This window comes from Onychostoma macrolepis, chromosome 13, assembly GCF_012432095.1.
Source record: "Onychostoma macrolepis isolate SWU-2019 chromosome 13, ASM1243209v1, whole genome shotgun sequence".
Lineage (NCBI taxonomy): Eukaryota > Metazoa > Chordata > Actinopteri > Cypriniformes > Cyprinidae > Onychostoma > Onychostoma macrolepis.
In genome coordinates, this window is record NC_081167.1 from 31,232,445 (window position 1) to 31,254,640 (window position 22,196).

Consider the following 22,196-nt stretch of genomic DNA (forward strand, 5'->3'; position numbering starts at 1 on the left):
GTGATGTGTTTTTCAAAGTTTCTCAAAAGAACTATTTTTAAACTTAAAAATGCAGCATGAGATGCTCGAAAAACAGATGCGACACAGTGGCCAGAGCCTTCTGTCTGATGCAGGTGTACAAAGTCTAAAAAAAAACTTAACAGAGACGGAATAAAAGAATGTGTCCTGTGTGAACGGCCCTTTCAGCAGGATCCTGAAACAAAACCTCATTAGTTTTGTACCGCTCTGCATTCTGAGACATGACTTTGATGTACATTACACAAGCAACGCTGCATTAGACTTTGGACAAAGTTGGAAATGCACAACTATTCAGAAGTTTGGGGTCAATAAGAGTTTTTTTCTGAAAGATATCAATACTCTTATTCAGCAAGGATGCGTTAAAAGAATAGTTCACTTTAAAATAAAAATGTGCTCACTCTCAGGCCATCTGAGATTAGAATGAATTTGTTTCTTCATCGGATTTGTAGAAATGTGTCACTGCATCAGTGTCTCAGCAATGGATGCTCTGCAGTGAATGGGTGCCGTCAGAATGAGAGTCCAAACAGCTGATAAAAACATCACAATAATCCACAGCACTCCAGTCCATCAGTTAACATCTGGAGAAGACAAAAACTGAAACAAATCCATCAAGATGGATCCATTGGTGAGCAAGTGATGCAATGCTACATTTCTACAAATCTGATGAAGAAACAAACTCATCTTAATCTTGGATGGCCTGAGAGTGAGCACAGTTTCAGCTAAGTTTTATTTTTTGGTGAACTATTCCTTTAATTTGCTCAAAATTGACAGCAAAGATATTTATAGTGTCCCAAAAGACTTTAGTTTCAAATAAATGCTGTTCTTTTGAACTTTTTATTCATCAAAGAATACTGAAAAATGCAATGTATCAGAGTTTCCACAAAAATATTGTGCAGCACAACTGTTTTCAACCTTGATAATAATCAGAAATGTTACTTGAGCAGCAAATTAGCATATTAGAATGATTTCTGAAGGATTATTTGACACTAAAGACTGGAGTAATGATGCTGAAAATTCAGCTTTGGTCACAGAAATCAATTACCGTTTAACAGATATTCACATAGAAAACAGCTACTTTATATTGTAATAATATTTCACAATTTTTACTGTATTTTTCATCAAATAAATGCACCCTTGTTGAGCAGAACACTTACCAACCCCACATTTTAAAATTTAGCATATGAAGTCTTCACAATTGATGTGTTAAGATATCGTTCAGCCGGACCGGTGTCTAGGTTCAGTATCAGATCAGTGGTGTACTGTATGTTCTGTATTGATTATGTGATGTTATATTAACAGGCTAAAGAGGGAAGCGGGCGCGAGGCTATGAGAAAGCGGCGGCCGCTGCTGGTTAATGCTGGAATTGCTCTGTCGCCTGATGCTTTCCAAACCATCCTGGATGCTGACAGTAAAGCCAATGTTTTGTGCATATTTTAATCTCACTTGTGGGACTTTATGCTAATACTAGTCAACTGTCTTGATTGGCAATACAATTACAACTGTGTGTTCAGCTTTCTTTTGATAGGTCATAATTGTAATTGTAAATTCTCATCACAGCATCAACACACTGAAATGTGGCACAGATTTGATGGTGTTAATGAAAGGTCTGGCTAACAGACGTCATGCCGTTAGTAGCATCAGACAGAGTAGAAGTGCTGTTAGATAAATTCCCACATCAGATCCACACGTGGAATATCAACCCAGTCCTCCTTTACTTCCATAAGTCAGTGTGTAATCAGTGGCTGCTCTCCAGCGTTTCCTCGAGACGACAGACTGAAGCGTTTGATCTGTGCGGCTCTCAAACATCAGATGCATAGAAATCATTATATATTTTAGTTTTTTGCAAAGATTATACTTTAGATATTTGGGCTTTTTCACCAATAATTAATAACAGAGATTATCTCATAACTTAACATGATTCTGCTGCTGTGCTAAGACTGACGTCTCCTTCAGGAAATATAAATCTAGTGTTTTCATTTTGTATGAGCTTTTTAATGTTGCATGATTACAGCTGGGCAGAATAATACAGTATACCATGCAACAGCAGAAAGAGAGATTTTAGCAGTAGATATATACAACCGTTCAAAAGTTTTATTCATCAAGGATGCATTAAATTGATCAAAAGTGACAGTAAAGACATTTATAATGTTACAAAAGATTCCTATCTCAAATAAAAGCTGTTTTTTTCAACTTTTTATTCATCAAAGAATACTGAAAAATAAAATGTATCACAGTTTCCACAAAAATATTGTGCAGCACAACTGTTTTCAACATTGATAATAATCAGAAATGTCTCTTGAGCAGCAAATCAGCATATTAGAATGATTTCTGAAGATCATGTGACACTGAAGACTGGAATAATGATGCTGAAAATTCAGCTTCGATCACAGAAATAAATGACATTTTAACAGATACTCACATTGTAATAATATTTCACAATTTTTACTATATATTTGATCAAATAAACACTGCCCTGGTGAGCAGAAAAGACTTCTTTCAAAAATCTTACAGACCCCAAACTGTTAAAAGCCAGTGTACAACTGAGAGTGATGAGAAAACAAGGAGTAATGTGAAAATACTCAACTCAAACGAGTAAAGATGAGCAAATTCTTGTTAGTAAGGGTGTTTGTTAGGCAGAACATGAAGTAGTTTAGTTGTTTGGCGTATTAATAAAGCAGTATTTTACTTCAAGGTTGTTTTAAATGCAAACTATCTTTTCATAGACTTTCCAGCAAAAATAACTATATCATGATAATATAATGTTGTTGTTGTTATATGAAATTAGTTATACTGTGAAATAAGATTTAGTTCATGCCACCCGCTAAGTATGATGATAATGATGATGTCCACAGATATTTAATATTTTCATCATCACACTGATATGATGTTGATGTCAGCAGCGCCTGCAGCTCTGTAGCCTGAAGCTCATGATGTTAATATTATTTACATGATTTTGTCATTTTAAACTCTACTAGAGGCGTCAGGCCTGAAGGCAGTTCATGCAGTTCCTCTGATGATCAGGACTGAGCTGATTCTGTTGTATGTTGTGGTTGTGTTTCTCTAGATGATGGAGCTGGAGATCGTCTGGAGCTGCTCGCTGCTAAAGCCCAACATCACAGCACCTATGTGCAGAAGGTCAAAGGTCATTTGGAGGGACTTGATGAGAGCTCGGATGACAAAGAAAGGTGTGTGTTTAGGCTTTATGTTGCACATTTACAAGATGCGTTATTTTCAATTCCGGTTAAAATTTTGGAATAATGAAGATTTATTTATTTTTTTTTTTTCTGCACGCCAAGGCTGCATTTATTTGATTAAAAATACAATAAAATTTGTGAAATATTATTACAATTTAAAACAGCAGTTTTCTATGTGAATATCTGTTAAACTGTAATTTATTTCTGTGATCAAAGCTGAATTTTCAGCATCATTACTCCAGTCTTCAGTGTCACATGATCCTTCAGAAATCATTCTAATATGCTGATTTGCTGCTCAAGAAACATTTCTGATTATTATCAATGTTGAAAACAGTTGTGCTGCACAATATTTTTGTGGAAAACGTGATGCATTTTATTTTTCAGGATTCACAGATGAATAGAAAGTTCAAAAGAACAGCATTTATTTGAAATAGAAATCTTTTGTAACGTTATAATTGTCACTTGATCAATTTAAGGTGTCTTTGATCAGTTAAAGTAATATTCTACTTAAACTTTACTACAGTTTCCACAGAAATATTGGGCAGCAGAGCTGTTTTCAACATAATAATAATCAGAAATTCTCTCAGCATATTAGAATGATCATGTGAACATTCAGCTTTGCATCACAGGACTAAATTACATTTTAAAATATATTCACATATTAAATAATAATTTATTGTAATAATATTTCAGAATTTTTACTGTATTTTTTAATCAAATAAATACAGTTTTGGTGAGCAGAAGAGACTTCTTTCAAAAACATTATACAATCTTAATTATGAGTTTATTTCACAATGTTAACCATGATGGCATGATGAAATCACTCTCACAAATCAACATAGTTCTTATTTCTAAAATTTGTGCTGATTTTTTACTCCCTCCAAAAAGCCACGTGTACTGCATGTGTTCATTAAAATAAAGCAGGCTATGAATTCCCTCCATCAGCTTCACCCTGGAGTTCATCATGATACATTTCTCAAGGCCAGGACCATACAGGCCCACTAGGACTTCATTATGATAGAAAAAAACTTTATTCTTTTCTGTTTTCTTCCACAAGGAAGGAACATGCGAATAAAACCAGCAAAGCTGAAGATGGCATTGGTTATTTTGTGTGACTGAGCCGAAGACGCCGAGGGAGCGGCAGACTGAAATGTGTGCTCTCGTGTTCATTCTGTGATGTTTGTGTCTTTGTCAGGATGAAATTATGGGGTTCTCTGGCCAAGACCGCCCGGAAACAGGAGGTTTTTGACGTGTGCCGGGTGGCCTGTCGCTTCTGTCTGCTTTATGATGATGGACGATGGAAAAACACGAGTAAGTGACTCCCGTAAGAGCCAGGAATAATGAAATGATGTAGAGCTGCTGCATGTGCTGGAAAAGGCACATTTTTCAAAACAGGTTTACAGCCGATGTGTGTAATATTAAAATCATTTCAGGTTTCCAGGTTTAATGTTCAGACACACTGTAGGAGGGACTGTAAGTCATTGGTTGGTTTATTTCCCTGAAGACTAAAACACTGCGATGCATGTTTGAGCGTCTCCAACAAACTCACATCAGCATCATTGACTGAGTTTGACAAGATCTTTATTTTTGCAGTTTGGTTTGGTGGCACTAATGGCATACACTTGAAAAGAATATTGCAGAAACAGTTTTCACTCAGAAATTGCAAGTAAATTTCAGAAAGATAATTGCAACTTTTTATCTGACAGTTCTGACTTTTTTTCTTGTAATTCAGAGAAAAAAATAAATCAAAAAGAAAAAAGATACAAATGAGCAGTTCTTGGGAAAAGAAGTCATAATTATGAAATATAAACTCAATACCGAGTTTACATCTTGCCATTCTTTTTTTTTTTTTTTTTGTTGTTGTATTCTTTGTTTGTTTCTTACATGGAATTAGAAATGTAAAAGGTAATTGTTAAGTTTTATTTCACAATTCTGACTAATTGTGAAAAATTGCGAGTTCATATTTCGAAATGTTTACCTTGATATCTCGCAATTCTGAAATTATATCTTGTAATTGTGTTTTTTTTTTGTACTCAGAATTTTAAGATACCTGTATAAACTTTTATATCTTGCAAGAAAAAAGTCAGAATTGTCAGATAAAAGGTTTTATGGTCTTCCATAAGTAACACATTGAATTGAATTAAATTGAAATTTTGAAGTTTAAAAAAATAAAATAGTATGTTTTATTAACAAAATATACTCCATTAATCTTTATTTGCAACCTCAATAAAAACCTTTTAAATAATATTTATAAAATATTTTTTTTATTAAAAGTTTTTATTTTAGTGCAAACTTATTTATAATCTGACTCTGGAAAGCTTGTCTGCATTTTTCCTAGATATTAAGTGTAGAATGAATCAACTTCAGCTTTTAAAGGATTTTTCTATGTTTTTACTTCATGTTTGCTGGTTTTATTGATTATCTTATAGATTTATTTAGCCTTTCAGTTCAAGCTTTTCTTCAAAGTCTTCAGAATCCGTGAGCGATGCCAAGGCTGAAAAATACAGATAAGTGAAGGTCAGAGACGATGAAGTCCTCTCGATGATTCGATCTGTCGATTATCATCAATGTTTTACAAGCCTTGAGCTTGAGCTAAAGCTTTGAGTCTCCTGAGCTTCATCATGTTGAATCACATCATTAAATCATTAGATCAATAAACCAATAAACTGTGCTAGATTCTGCATTCAAATCATGTCAAATGGTCATTTTTATGAGATGAGACTTGATCAAAGTGTCACAATCACCATAAGTAAATATATATTTTTTCTGAATTAGAAATGTTTCAATTAAGGAATCATGATAGAACAAACTAGTATTGAACATAAGCTGTGGTCATTAAGAATATTGCATTTTATGTACTGCTGATATGGAAATATGGCTCATTTAGCCGGTTTATGACTACAGGCTTGTGTGACAGCCGTATTTCTGTCGTGAAGGTTTGTGAGATGAGTTCTGCTGATTGAATCCTGTCTGATAGCAGGTGAACCCAAGAACAGAGCGAGTCCAGAGCAGAGGAACCAGACCGACCCAAACACACAGAGAGATCTGCTGCGTCTGCTAGCCGAGGTCAGTTTCATCAGCGCTGAGGTACAAACACATTCCTTCTGATCAGACTTTCCCTCAGAACAACATAGTGTCAATTAAGCATGATTTTACCCCAAACTAGTTCAGAAAGTTCAGAAAAATCACCAGTGATCCCATTGCAACAAACAATACTGCTATCTGTCAGGATATGCAACCAACGCTATACTGAGGTTAAGGCTACGGTTATGGGTTAGTATGTGTGTGCAATCAACTTTGTGATTGACATGAGAAAATAAACCGTCTTAGGTTACGTATGTAACCCCAGTTCCTCGAGGGAACGAGACGCTGCGTCCGAAGACGCTAGGGGAATGCCCTCAGCGTAACCGGCTCTGAATACAAATTAAATCTGTCCAAATGGATGGGCGAGACGTCACGGGCGAGGTGACGTAATGACCAGCTGGTATAAAAGCACGTGCGGTGCAAACTGGCGTCAGCCTCTGGAACGAAGCTAGCGCTGGCAGGGATGCCGGAAGTGTGGCATCGGGACGCAGCGTCTCGTTCCCTCGAGGAACTGGGGTTACATACGTAACCTAAGATGTTCCTCTTCAGGAACTCGAGCTGCGTCCGAAGACGCTAGGGGAACGAGATATCCACGCTGCCAGACTTTCCAATCCTTGCCCAGTGTGTATCCCCGCGGAGCACATCTAGGGCGAGAGGACGGAAGAGCCTGGAGTGGCCCGCACGTCCAGGCCATAAAACCTGACAAAGGTCAGGGGCGTACACCATCCCGCAGCGTTACAGATGTCCTGAATTGGGACACCTGCCAGGAAGGCCTTGGAGGCCACCACACTCCTAGTGGAATGAGCCCTGACTCCCATCGGCGAGGGGAGGTCAGAGGACTCATAGGCAATGTTAATGGCATCCACTATCCACCGACTGAGGGTTTGCTTGGAAGCAGGGAGACCTCTTTTAGGGGGACCATAGCAAACAAGCAACTGGTCCGCCCTTCTCCACAGGGCAGCTCTGTGGACGTATGCGTCCAGTGCTTGCACTGGACACATACAATTAAGCTTTTGCTGGTCTGGCTCCCGAAAGGGAGGAGGACTAAAGGCCTGCAGTACAACCGGCTGTGGTGTGACAGAGGGAACTTTGGGGACGTACCCTACACGAGGGTACAAAAAGGCTTTGGCCATGCCAGGCGCAAAGTCCAAGTGAGTAGGGGCCACAGAGAGGGCCTGCAAATCCCCAACTCTCTTCAGAATAGAAATCGCCAGAAGAAATACAGCCTTCAGGGTGAGATGGCGATCAGATATCTCCTCTATAGGCTCAAAGGGAGGCCTGCAGAGAGCATCCAACACCACAGCCAGGTCCCAGGGAGGAATTCGGGACCGTACTGGGGGCTTTAGCCTCAGCGCACCGCAGAGGAAACGTGTAACTAGGGGGTGTCTACCCACTGACTGTCCACCAAGAGAGGCGTGGTAGGCCGAAATCGCCGCCACATAAACCTTCAAGGTGGAGTGGGTTAACCCTGCAGAGAATCGAGCCTGCAAGAACTCCAGCACTGTACCAACCGGGCAGTTAACTGGGTCGAGCTGGCGATCTCTGCACCATGAAGTGAAGAGTCTCCACTTCAGGGCGTACAGTTTCCTCGTAGAGGGAGCTCTGGACTGGAGGATGGTCTCCACAACCTCGGGTTGAGAGACCGGAAGCTATGAGCTGTGCCCCCTCAGGGGCCACACCCACAATTTCCATAACTCCGGGTGGGGGTGCACCAGGGTGCCTCCTGCCTGTGAGAGGAGATCCCTCCTGATGGGAATCTCCCATGGAGAGCCGTCGAGGAGAGAAATCAGGTCTGAGAACCATACTCGGCCCGGCCAGAATGGGGCTACTAGCAAGAGCCGAACCCTGCCCCGGCGCACTCTCTCCAGAACTCCGGGGAGAAGAGCAATCGGGGGAAAAGTGTACAGACGAAGCCTCGGCCATGTCTGTACCAAGGCATCCAGCCCCAGTGGAGCTGGATGAACTAGAGAGTACCAGAGGGGACATTGCGCTGTCTCCTGAGTAGCGAAGAGGTCCACCTGAGCCTGGCCAAACACTCTCCAGATCTGCTTCACCACCTCGGTGTGAAGCATCCATTCCCCGGGCCACAGCCCCTGTCTCGAAGGGATGTCTGCTCCCACATTGAGATGCCCAGGGATGTAAACTGCCCTCAGTGAGAGGAGTTTGCCCTGGGACCACACAAGGATCTGGTGCGCCAGCCTGTACAGGTGGCGCGACCGCAGACCTCCTTGGTGGTTGATATAAGAGACCACTGCTGTGTTGTCGGTGCGCACCAACACATGGTGACCTCTTAGGTCTAGGAGAAAGTGTTTCAGAGCCTGAAACACAGCCAGCATCTCCAGCCGGTTGATGTGCCAGGCGAGAAGATGCCTGCTCCACAGACCGCGGGCAGGGTGGCCATTCATGACCGCTCCCCAACCGGTGAGGGACGCATCTGTCGCTAGCGTTACGCGGCGACATGGAGCTCCCAGCACTGGGCCCTGAGACAAGAACCAAGGTTGTCTCCACATGACTAAGGCACGTAGGCACTGCCGCGTGACCTTGATCATGCAAAGCGGGTTTCCCCTCGGGGAAAATCTCTTGGTCTTGAGCCACCACTGTAGGGGTCTCATGTACAGCAGGCCAAGAGGTATCACGTTGGACGCAGCTGCCATCAGACCCAGCAGTCTCTGAAACTGCTTGACAGTGAGTGACTGGCCTTCTTTCACTCCCCTGACTTCCGTGAGGATAGACTCGATCCGAGCAGGGGACATATGTGCCTGCATCGTGGTCGAATCCCACACCACACCAAGATAAGTGGTTCTCTGTAATGGAGAAAGCACACTCTTCTTGGCGTTCAGTCTTAACCCCAACACTTTCATATGGGCGAGAACAACATCTCGATGTCGAGCCGCCCTTCGCTAGCGAGAATCAACCAATCGTCTATATAATTGAGTATGCGGATGTCTCGTAGCCGCAACGGAGCTAACGCGGCGTCCACACACTTGGTAAAAGTGCGGGGTGAGAGTGCTAGGCCGAAGGGAAGAACCCGATACTGGTAAGCTTTGGCCCCGAAAGCAAACCTCAGGAACCTCCTGTGAGTAGGAAGGATGGAGACATGGAAGTATGCGTCCTTTAGATTGATTGTGACAAACCAGTCCTCGGACCTGATTTGTGACACAACCTGTCTGAGTGTGAGCATCTTGAACTTCAGTCTGCCGACTGAGCGGTTCAATTGACGCAGATCTAAAATGGGACGCAATCCTCCATCCTTCTTGGGAACTATGAAGTACCGGCTGTAGAACCCGGACTCTCTTTCTTGAGGAGGGACCACCTCGATGGCCTCCTTCCTTAAGAGAGTATTTACTTCTCGTTCCATTACCAGAGCCTGCTCGGGATCCACCAGAGTGGAATTCACCCCGTTGAATCGAGGCGGAGGAGAACCAAACTGGATTCTGTAGCCCCTTTCTACAGCACGCAGGACCCACTGAGACACATTTGGCAGTAGTTTCCACGCTGCTAAATAGTCTATTAAGGGAACCAGTCTCTCGAGACTGGCCTCTGGTGTAATCTGAGCGGCTAGTTCGGTGCCCTGGAACGGCACCCCGGCAGGAAACGACCGAACTAACTGCTCCAGAGACCCCCGAAGGGGTGGCGAACATCTCAGCTCCGCTACGTCTCCGGGCGGAAAGAACTGAGACATATGCTCGCTGGAGACCGCTGCGCCCTGGAACACCGTACGTGGCAGGGTTGGCAGATCGATCTCCTGAGGGTACCGGGGCGAGGCGAGCACCGAGTACCGCGGTGATCGCCGCCCTTCCCAGTGGGGCTACCTCATAAGCCCTGGGCCACTGACCTCAGGGCTTCTTGGCCGAAGACCTCTTCGCCTGCAGAACGGTCCGCAGATCCGGCTTAGGCTGCGAGGTCTTTGACCGAGAGCCCTTCTTACCGCCCTGGCCCCTATGTTTTCTTGGGGGAGCACGGGCAGCGACGCTCTCTTTCTGAGCCTCCATGTGCGAGGAGCCAGCACGCGGCCAGGGCTGCTCTCGCCCAGCAGCCCCTTGAGCTAGAGAGCGGCGAGGGAGAAACCCCTGGAACGCTGCCGCCTGCCTACTGGCCTCTCGGTGCCTGCCGACGACTGCGTCAACAGCATCACCAAAGAGGCCAGATGGCGCCAGCGGGGCATCCAGGAGGAAGACCCTGTCGCGATCTTTAATATCCGACAGGATCAACCAGAGATGCCTCTCCACCGCCACCAAAGCTGCCATAGACCGCCCGGGCGGGCGGTCTCCTTGGTGGCACGGAGAGACAAATCAGCGGTTTTGCGGAGTTCGGTGATATCCTCCGCACTAAATCCCTCGCCCTCATCCAGCTCCTTGAGCAGGTCAGCCTGGTATGCCTGCAACACCGCCATAGTGTGCAGACATGAACCAGCCTGACCTGCTGCCGCGTACCCCTTGCCCACCAGCGTCGATGAAGTGCGCAACGGCTTGGTGGGCAGGGTCGGAGCCTTCAGAGACGATGCCGCGCTAGAGGACAGATAGCTCGCAAGCGTCTGTTCTACACGCGACATCGCTCTGTAACCACACTCACTCGTCCCCATCACATTACCGTAGTAATCCGAAGAGGGGACGAAGAGGCGGGCCGAGAAAGGTTTTCCCCACGACTTTGACATCTCAGTGTGAAGGTCGGGGAAAAAAGGCAGGACAAGATTTAACTTGGCCACGGCCCGAGTGACCACCTCCACAAGCTCCTCATACTGGTGCGAAAGAGAGGGCGCAACGTCTTCGACGTTTCCCGTGTCAACCTCAGACAGGAGAAGCGCCGATGCCGCTGCCCGAGGGGAAGTATCCGCCTGGCGGGCTTCCAATCTCGGGGAGCGGTCATGGGATCTGACGGGCGAGGGCGGAGATAGAGACTCGCTCGTCTCCGATCCCTGCGCCAGATCTCACTGCGAACCCCATGAGCGCTGCCGCCGCTCCGCCTCGGCGAAAGCGGGGCCAGCGCCGCGGGGAACGCTGACGAAAGAACCCTCTTTAGAGAAGACTCTACACACAAGACAACACTAAATAGGACTGACAACACACAGAGCGCTAGCTGAATGACAGAAAGCTGACGCCGGTTAGAGCCGGTTACACTGAGGACGTTCCCCTAGCGTCTTCGGACGCAGCTCGAGTTCCTGAAGAGGAACTTTAGAATCAGGTTTGCACTTCAATAGTTTGGAGGAAAAATCCTGTGTAAATTATGCAATATACTGCACATCAAGATGACCGCTTCAGAGGTTATGATACAGATCTCATTATCATAATGCACATTATGTTATATTATATTTGATGCCATGGTCTGTCTGAATACTCGATTCTGATTGGCTGGCAGGTGTTGATTAAATTTGTTTAACTGCACAGGTAGTTCCAGGTCAGTTTAATCACATTCTATATTAATGCGCTTCCTATAAACATTGGTAACCATAGTAACATACAGTTACAGTTGAATAGTAATACAGACAAAAATAACCGTAATTTTTATCATTCTGGTCAAATATTGCAGCGCAAATATTATTAACATCTTTAATATGTGAATGCTGGGAAATGACCATGGCATAAACGGGATAATCAACGGCTAGCTGTGCATTAAATGATTTGAATGGTCCACGTCGTGCATTCAAATTGTTTAATGCACAGCTAGCAGTTGATTATCCTTACATATTATATTATATTATATTATATTATATTATATTATATTATATTATATTATATTATATTATATTATATTATATTATAAAGACTTTTAAAGAATTAGAAGGTAAGTTTTCAGCTGAATGATTGTCATGGCAAAACAACAGTTTGAAGAGAATTGTCTTGAGCCTCTTATTTAAAGTTAGTTAAGGCAAAACACTGCAGATAAATACACTGAAAAAATATTTGTTTATGATATATCAATTTCAGTATTTTTGGAAATTTTCACCCCCAAACAATTGCTATTTCTCAGATAATTACAAAGGAAGTGCAAGTAACATTGAATTAAACTAGAAATTTAAAGTAGAAAACTGTTTCCTTCTAAAATGTACTCTAATAATCTTAAATTTACAACTTTATATTTACAACTTTGAAAAAAAAAAAAATTTTACAGTGTAGGATACAAATTAGAGGTCAACCGATAGTGGATTTTACCGATAACGATAGCTAGGTAAACACTGGCCGATACCGATTAATCAACCGATAGTTTTTCAAATGGATACTGAACGAAAACTAAAATAGAGCTTTACTATTTTTAAAAAGCAGTAACAGTACTGAACCATACTTTGAAAATGAATAAAAATGTAGTATTAATATTAATTATTATATTGATCATTAGTTATTTCGTAGTTTACTAATGTTAAAAGAAGAAACTTTAAAATTTAAAAATGAAGCCTATTAGTAATAGTAAATGTTGAAACGAAATGAACACACTCTAACAAGGAACAATACTTCTACAGCTTTCATTAATGTTACAAATGGACTCGTATTGTTAAGTATTACCATTTAATTTCAACAGTCATGCTTAAAGATCTTGAAATACCTACACAAGGCCATATTAAAATTACATGCACAAGTTATTGATATTGTATGTATACTCTCACATTTTATTTGCTGCTATTTTAGAACAATGCATGATTATCTAATCAAAATATAAAAAACAAAATATGCAAGTGACACACTGTGCAAAAGCACAGCGCTGCGTCTTGGAGAAGTCCCAGGTGTCACACACAACAGACGCGTCACGTTCAATTCAAGCAGCGGTCTAAAACTGTTTATTTAATCACCAAACGGACATAAGTTTGCTTCAAGAATGAACTATGTGGCATAAATGAGTTTGAAGTTCGGTGTTTAAAAAAACAGAGCAAATGGAAAGAGAATGCGCGATCTGTATTACAGCTCTCTATATGAAGAATACAGACTGTATTAGAGCCACAGAAAGACAAACGTTTTGCTGAAAAATGCACACTACATAATTTTTAGCCTAGGGTGAAGTCATTATGTAAATTAACAATGATTTGGGACAAATATAATGGAAAACTATATGAATGGCGTGCTGTTCCACGGCAGAATTTTCTATTGGCTCCATTTAAATGCACGTTTGAAGTTTCCCGCTCTGTGCAATGCACAGTGTCACATGCCAAAACAAACAACATGTGCTGTCAGTGATTTCCACCTCTAGAGGCCGCTCTCGTACTGTATAATGACAGCAGACCATTCTCAGCCATTCTTCAACACGGAAAACTATCGGCATGGATTTTTGCCGATAACCGATAATTCCGCAAATCAACTATCGGTGCCGATTAATCTAATACAAATAACCTCTCGGTTACGTAGGTAACCCTCATTCCCTGAAGGAGGGAATGGAGACGTTACGTCAGAGTGACGCAAATGGGATCTCGCCCGAAAGCCCAATCACCTTCGAGTGTTAACAAAACAAGCCAATGACAGTTGGCGTGCATGCTTTGCGTCGCGCATCCCGCCCCGCAGCGCGGGTATAAAAGGAGAGCGCGTGCAGGCTCACATCAGTTTTATGCTGAGGAGATGGTGTGCCTCGGCCGTACAGCGGTGCTACAGCAACTGTGGCGACGGGACATAACGAGGGTTACCTACGTAACCGAGATGTTCCCTTTCAGTCAGTCATGTTCGACGTTACGTGACTGACGCAAATGGGATCCCTATGAAAACGCCACTATTGCTGACCCACTCCAGTGCCCCGCGGAAGTCGGCAAGTCCCCCCATGCCAGTTGGGACAGAAGATAGGATAGGGCTTAGGCAGCGATGACACCCACTTCTGTTCCGTACAGTGGATATTGGATAACACTAGGAAAGCATACTCCAAGTAGGGGAACGCTACGGAATCCACATCCTGCGTAAAGGAGGTACCATGTGGAGATACACATATGGACTGGCCAAGGGCAGTACTACATATGGAAGTCTCTGAGGTAGACTCAGCCAGCCTGGAGTGAGATCAATACACAGCAGAGACGGCAGAAGAGACCGTTGAAAATCATTTGAAATTTGTGTCAATACGTCATAAATAGAACGCGGCAGCAGTTTTCTGTTGGGGATTTGTGATGCCACATTCAGTGTAGACAGCACAATAGGTTCTATTGTATTTTGTCGCGCCACACCACTCACGTCCGGTGTAGACACGGTGTAAGCTGTCGCCCAGCCGGCAGCTCTACAGATGTCTGCTATGAAAGGTGCCCCGCACCAATGCCCAAGAAGATGCCACACCTCTCGTAGAGTAAGTGATGGGCCTGGTATGCCAAGACTATAGCCTCCACTATCCAGTGGGCAAGTCTCTGTTTGGAGACAGCCTTTCCCTTCTGCTGTCCACCGAAGCAGACAAAGAGTTGGTCTGAGGTCCTGAAGCTCTGCATGCGGTCCACGTAATTGCGCAAAGCGCGGACGGGACAGAGCAGAGCAATGGCTGGGTCTGCCTCATCTGGGGCAGTGCATGCAAGTTCACCACCTGATCCCTGAAAGGCGTGGTGGGAACTTTGGGCTTTGTATCCGGGCTGGGGTCTCAGGACAATGTGAGAGTCACTCGGTCCGAATTCTAGGCACAAATCGTCGACCAAAAATGCCTGCAGGTCCCCTACCCTCTTGACCGAGGCCAATGCAATGAGGAGCACTGTCTTTAACGACAGAAGCTTAAGCTCTACTGACTGCAGAGGCTCGAAGGGCTCCTGCTTCAAGGCCGTCAGGACCAAGGGGAGAACCCAAGAGGGTACCAGATGAGGGTGCGGAGGATTTAACCACCTCGCCCCTCTGAGGAACCTGATGATCAAGTCTGTGCTTCCCCACATACTCTACTGCATGTGCGGCAATAGCGGCAACATACACTTTGAGAGTGGAGGGAGACAACTTTCGCTCCAACCCTTCTTGCAGAAAAAAGAGCCCGACCATGATCGGGCATCTACGGGGGTCTTCCTGGTGGTACTTCAGCCTGTAAGCGTGTCTTGTAGACGGGGCTCTAGCTGAAGTGATGGTGTTCACTACCACTGGAGGAATCCCACCTAGAACCTCCCTGCCCCACCCAGGGACCATACGTGGAGATTCCACAGGTCTGGACGCGAGTGTCAGAGGGTGCCCCCTGTCTGAGAAAGGAGATCCCTCCTCAGAGGAATTTGCCAAGGATGGGCTGTCGCAAGGAGCATCAGTTCTGGGAACCAAGTCCGATTGGGCCAGTATGGCGCCACTAGGAGGACCTGCTCGGACAGGGAATAGAACAACTGGCAGTAGGATGTGTCCAGGGAGGCAAACAGGTCTACCTGAGCATCCCCGAAGCATCTCCAAATCAGCTGGACTGTCTCGTGGTGGAGTTGGAAGAAGGTGGAAGGGCGGGCTGACGCGAGAGCTCATCGGCCGCACGATTGAGCTCACCTGGGACATGAACGGTGCGAAGCGACCTCAGATGCTTCTGACTTCAAAGGAGGATATGGGGAGCGAGTTGCAACATGCGAAGGGAGTGTAGACCTCCTTGGTGGTTGATGTACGCAACGGTCGCAGTGTTGTCGGTACGGACCAGTACATGCTTGTCGTGTAGCAGCGATTTGAAGCAGCGCAGAGCAAGCCATACTGCTAACAACTCGAGGCAGTTGATATGCCACTGCAGTCGGGGCTGTCCAGAGCCCTGCAGCTGCACGCCCGTTGAGAGGCATCCGTTGATACAACAACATGCCTGGACACTTGCACTAGGGGAACTCCCGCCCGAAGAAAAGCAAGATCTGACCACGGGCTGAAGGTCGGAGGATCCGGTTGTGAAGCCAATGCTGAGGCGGTCTCATATGAGGCAACCCGAGCGGCGTAATAGCAGCTGCGGATGCCATATGCCCCAGGAGCCTGTCAAACTGTTTCAGTGGAACCACCCTCTTGCCCTGGAAAGACTCCAGGCAATTCAGCATCGACTGAGCACGCTCTATTGAGAGACGTGCTGTGAGGTTGACCGAGTCCAACTCCATACCGAGAAAAGAGATCCTCTGCATAGGGGAGAGTTTGCTCTTTTCCCAGTTTACCTGAAGCCCCAACTGGCTGAGGTGGCTGAGCACCGTGTCCCTGTGTTCACACAACTGCACTCAAGACTGGGCCAGTATGAGCCAGTCGTCGAGGTAGTTGAGAATGTGAATGCCTCTTTCCTTTAATGGAACAAGGGCTGCCTCCACGACCTTGGTGAAGACACAAGGCGACAGGTACAGCCCGAAGGGGAGGACCTTGTACTGATATGCTCGCCCTTTGAACGTAAAGCAGAGAAACGGTCTGTGTCGAGGGAGGATCGAGACATGAAAGTACGCGTCCTTCAGGTCAATCACTGCGAACCAATCGAAAAGACCGATGCATTGAAAGATGCGTTTCTGCGTCAACATCCTGAACGGGAGCTTGTGAAGGGCCCGGTTCAGAACATGCAGGTCCAACACTGGGTCGCCCGTCTCATGGACGCCACTTGCCCTGGCGCTTCACAGGCCTGACAGGGGCGGAGACGGGCTGTGCTGCTTTCCTGTGGCCAGCTCCACGCCGCTGCCGTGAAGGCTGCTGCTGAGGCCGAGCTGGAGCGGAGGTGGTGGCAGCAGGAAGGTGCCCTCAGCGACGAGCAGGTGGAGGAACTGCGGCTGGTGGTGGGGTGGCAACAGCAGCGGACTGCCAGGGCAGGATGTGACTAAACGCCTCCATCTGCTTCTGTGCGGCAGAGAACTGTTGGGCAAAGCTCTCCACCACTTCGCCCGAATAGGCCGGCCTGGGAGATCGGGGAAGTCCAAGAATTGATGCTTGTCAGCCTCCCTCATATCCGCCAGGGTCAGCCATAGGTGGCGCTCCTGGACCACTAACGTGGACATCTTCTGACCCAGGGCCTGCGCTGACTTTCGTCACCCTTAGGGTGAGGTCCGTCGCTGTGCGCAGTTCCTGCAACACACCTGGTTCAGCACCACCCTCGTGCAGCTGCTTTAACGCCTTGGCCTGGTGGACCTGCAGGAGGGCGTTCAGGAGAAGGAGGAGGTCTCCAGTGCAGCCTGACACTCTCGGTGGCCTGGGCAAGCATAGCGGTCAGCTCTGGATCTGACTCGGGCAACGCCACTCTTCCTGACGGAGGCAGCACAGACGAATCGTCATCTCCAGAGCCTAGCTCGTCACCCGATGCAGTAATCGACATCCTGTCGTTCCGCTGGTGCTCCGAACGAGATGCTGGGCCCCGTCCTGTCCGAGGCCCCAGGCAGCTCGTCCGGGAACACCAGAGGGTGCGAAGTGCAGGAGGAATGAGAGGCCCGCGGAGAAGCACTCGACAGGGAAGCTCTCTTCGTGATCCTCAGATCACCCTGACCATGAGCCGAAGTAGCCCTCTGCTGCTGAGAGACGGAGGAACTAGAACGAGGCATGGCAAGGGGGATACCCCCTCTTTTGACAAGGATGTATCTGGACCGCAACATTGCGATGGTCATGTTCCCGCAATGAGAACATGACTCATCCACGAGCGCTGCTTCAGCGTGCTGATATCCCAAGCACGAGACACAGCGATCGTGACCGTCAGACGAAGCCAGGAAGCGACCACATCCAGGAACGCACGAGCGGGAAGCCATCAAAAGATGCCATTTGCGTCAGTCACTCTGACGTAACGTCGAACGTGACTGACTGAAAGGGAACTCATACTTTCCCCAGCTGATTATTCACAGTACATTAAGACATGAAAAATGAAATATTGTTTAAATATACAGATGAGCGGGGGTGATGGCTGCGGAACGGGGGTGATGGCTGCATAACACGAGAACCCAACGAGATCTGGTGCAGAATCCAAAATGACGCCTCCCCACTGCTAGATTTCATTCATTTTTTTTTTTCTCCTTCCATTTCAAAACTGGACTATAACGCTTTGCAACCTGGATTACCTTGAGGATTATATTGACACGCATTATAACAGACTCTACAGCACCATGAACAAGGACAAACCAGACGACAACAAAAAAAGTAAAGGCAATCTCACTCCAAACTCCAAAAGACCCCGTCCCGATTCACTATCCAGCACAGGTACAACACCATCCACATCACCTAAACCACCGTGCTGCACAGAGGTAAGCGACATTCTACTCTCCATTGAAAATAAACTTTCCTGACTTGATGCAAGGATCGCTCTAATAGAAGTATTACACAAGGACTTTCAAGAACTACGGCACAGCTTAGAATTTAGCCAAGAACAGATAGACACTCTCACCAAAGAAAATAATTTTTTAAAGGACTTTCAATCTCTTACCGATCAACTCACCTCCGTTGTCATACAAAACAAATCCATGAAAGAGAACATTCTGGACTTACAATCGCGAAGTATGAGGGACAATTTATTTTTCACAGGCATTCCGGAACAAACCCCAGATGACCCCGAACAATCAGTAAAGGACTTCATGATGAAACAGCTCAAATTACCATCTGAAACTGTACAGGATATCACTTTTCACCGCGTGCATCGGATCAGATCCCAGAACAGCAACAACCGCCCACGTCCAATCATCGCAAAATTTGAACATTATAAACAAAAAGAACTGGTTCAGAGGCAAGGCAGACAACTCAAAGGCACAAACTATGGACTCAACAATCAATATCCAAAGACATTCTTGAGCGTCGAAAACATCTCTTCCCAATCCGAAAACAAATGATGAATGAAGGAAAAAAGGCAATCATCACTGTGGACAAACTTTACATAAATGGACAGTTATACCGTGATAAAGACATTACCCCCTGGCTCTTCTGAACTCTTCACTCTCATTTCCTAATAAGTAACTGTTGTTCATGAATTTAAAAATAGATCACCCTTTCCTAGCTCCCCAGTTCCTCTCTCTCTCGGTCTCTCTCTCTCTCTCTCTCTCTCTCTTTACCACATTTTAAGTCATGAAATTAGCTCTCATGTTGCACCTTGGTCTCACCCCCCCCCACCCCCCACCCCCCCAACATAATATTGTCACGTGTCGTCGGAGCCAGGGACACGAGGAGACGAGGAACAAAGTGACTTTATTTACAACAATCTACTGACATTACACACTATGACAATCTACACATGACTATACACACTGACATTCACATTAAGAACAACTAAATAAGATATGAGCCAAAAACATGTCAGTTCTGTGGAGAATAAAGAAAAGACACAAGATATTTTGGTGAAATAGATCCTGAGTAAATGAGGACGGTTGCAGCTGCTTGAGAAGGATTAATAAATGAAGTGACATGCAATACAAAAGAGGAAGATTTACCTGTACGGTAAAAGCCGAGGATAAAGCTCTGGTTTATGTGACTGTATAAAATCAGAGGTGACCTTCGCCATGACAGCTGCTTCTTTCCTCTTCCCAGCATTGAGCAGACATTCAACAAGGTGTCTGAATAGAAACACAAGATGAAAACAACATGAAATATGAGCCTTCACTCCAGTCAGATCTATGTGTCTGGTGTTTTACAGCATGCATTTGAAATTCCAATGCAACCTCTTTGACAAAAGACTACAGAGTCAAGACAAAGAGCCAGATTCGATTTGAGATCAGTGACAAGGCTCTTGTAACTTTTATTAGGGATGAGTTTTTTTTGTGCTCCAGGATTACATGCCTACAACAATAAAACAGCCATAAAGGAGTTTGATCACATCATAAAGATTTATTATGACCTTTAAAATCCATCTCTAAACAATTTTCTCAGTATAAGTGGCATAAAACAGGCTGAACCCTGACATAACTGAAGGTGTAGCGTATCTGTAAGCTGCAGGATCAGGATCACTGGAGATCTGTGCCGTCATTTCAGCGCTTCAAAGGTCACGACGGCAACAAAAGAGCATCTAAAGTCTGCGTACTTGTTCTGATTATTGATTTTCTTAACTTTGTACCACTGATTGCATTTGCTACCGTATCATATACTAAGTTTACATATGAATCTCATATGAACTATGGATAAAGAACATGAAACCTCTGAAAACCTTTTTAGAGTTAAATTTAAAGTTAAGTTTTTTTTTTTTAAATCTACATTTTTAAGTGAAACTAAAACTACCATAATGCATACAAAATACTTGAAAGTTAATATTTATGTATTTAAACTGCATATATAAAATGGCAATGCATTTGGATTAAACAGTGTTAACATAAACAAACTAATAAATGTATTATGATGCATATTTGTCAGTCATACATAAATGAAACTGGTCAGATTAATGGCATAGTTTATTATTAACTATTTGTAAAAAAAAAAAAAAAAAATGTCAAAATGCAGTTCTTCATATTGCTTAGAATCAGCATATATCTATGGAAGACTGTTTCTGCCACTGAATTAAAAAAAACAAAAAGATAATTTAGACTTCTTATCTCACAATTCTGACTTTGTCTTGCAATTGTGAATTTACATCTCACAATTCTCACTTTTTTCTCAGAATTGCATGATATAAACTCACAGAATCGTGATCTAAGCTGTTTCCTCCCCAAATTTGGACTTTTTAATTTTGAGTCTGTGTCCTGCAATTCTGAAATTATAAACCACAATTCTTGTTTCCTCAGGATTGTGAGATGTAAGCGTGCAATTCTGAGAAAAAAAAGTTGCAATTATCTATACATTTTTTTATTATTATTATTATTCTGTGGTGGAAAGAAACTTTGGTAATACTTTACTTAAAGCCATTGTCTCACGGATCAGTCAGGCCCTTCCCTCCACCAATCACAACGATCCACATCACCTGAATTCTAATCACGCTCACCTGCACCTTATCACCACAGTCATCAACTCCAGCATAAAAGCACACGCCACAGTTCATCCGTTGTCCGATCTCGTAAACACTACGTGGACTCTACATCCAAGACCAACTCGTTGAGTATATACCTTTCAAAGATACTTACCCTTTATGCCTTACCTCCTGTCTCTGCTCCTTGTGTCCTTCTCTCCTCCCAGATCGTCTGTCTCCAAGTTCCGTGTGCATCCAGAGGATTCCCTCGTCTCATCCTCCCCGCAAGTCTGTGGATTAGTGATGGTGAAATGAAGCTTTTCAAAGCACCAAGGCTTTCCCCTCAAGTGTATCGTAAAAAGGTTCATTACTCGAAGCTCTCCAACACTACGCACACTAACGACATCTTGTGGTCAAAAGGTGGAAATAGCTGCCTTTGCGTCCCAGACGACCCAGCCATTTTTGGATTGTTTCAGATAATAAATCAGTTTGTGCTATGAAAATAAAGCAAAGAAAGTATTAACTCTATATAAATTAATATTTTACATGTCAGTCATTGTTTTACACAATATATGAATAAATGAGTCTGAATAAATTTGTGGAAAAAATAGGCCAGAATATAGGCTATGATATGCATAAATTATCAAAATAAAAGATGATTATCGGAATGGTCAGCTGAAGTGATTGTGAAGCGGGAATTAATACAAAATGAACATGCACAATTTATTCATTTATTCACACATGCATACATTTATTCATTCTTATCAAAGAAGTGAGTGACACTTCAAACTGCGCAAGCGGATCGCGTTATTTGAAACAGAATACGAAGCAGTCACGTGGTTGTGTGAGAAAACGAAGCTTCGGACGTCACAGATCACATGGTTTTGGCAAAATGAATCAAGCTCCGGTACAGTGCTTCACTGCCAGATGCTTCGTTTTTTTGATACAGGCTTCGAAGCCTCAGTGTCGAACGTCACATCACTATTGTGGATATCAATATCGTTAATATCATCTTCACATCTCTTCAGTGCTCACTTCAGATCTCTCCTATTCACCTCGAATCGAAAGACCATTGTTCCATTACCTCAACCTGTTCAATAAACGCTCACGTACCATCACTCACCTCTGCGTCCGACTTTATATGTTACACATTGTGTATAATGCACTTTTTCCTCTAGGATTTATTCCAGCTGTGGTGGCAGGACTATTTCCCAAGGGCCACGC

At 44.3% G+C, this 22,196-nt stretch overlaps 1 protein-coding gene and 1 long non-coding RNA gene across 2 annotated transcripts; one reads left to right on the top strand and one right to left on the bottom strand.

Annotated features, from left to right (window-relative positions):
- The first annotated feature begins 49 nt into the window (after nt 1–49).
- Nucleotides 50–21,876, top strand: LOC131551944 (cilia- and flagella-associated protein 46-like). The gene is made up of 6 exons (XM_058795200.1): nt 50–115; nt 1,318–1,426; nt 3,083–3,203; nt 4,408–4,523; nt 6,190–6,278; nt 21,200–21,876. The coding sequence occupies exons 1-6, from the start codon at nt 50–52 to the stop codon at nt 21,470–21,472; spliced, it is 774 nt and encodes a 257-aa protein (XP_058651183.1). The 3' UTR covers nt 21,473–21,876.
- On the bottom strand, nt 19,273–20,974 carry LOC131551979 (uncharacterized). The gene is made up of 3 exons (XR_009273861.1): nt 20,923–20,974; nt 19,531–19,653; nt 19,273–19,402 (listed from the first exon to the last, which is right to left on the bottom strand). It is a non-coding gene; the product is annotated as an uncharacterized LOC131551979 (long non-coding RNA).
- Nucleotides 21,877–22,196: the final 320 nt, after the last annotated feature.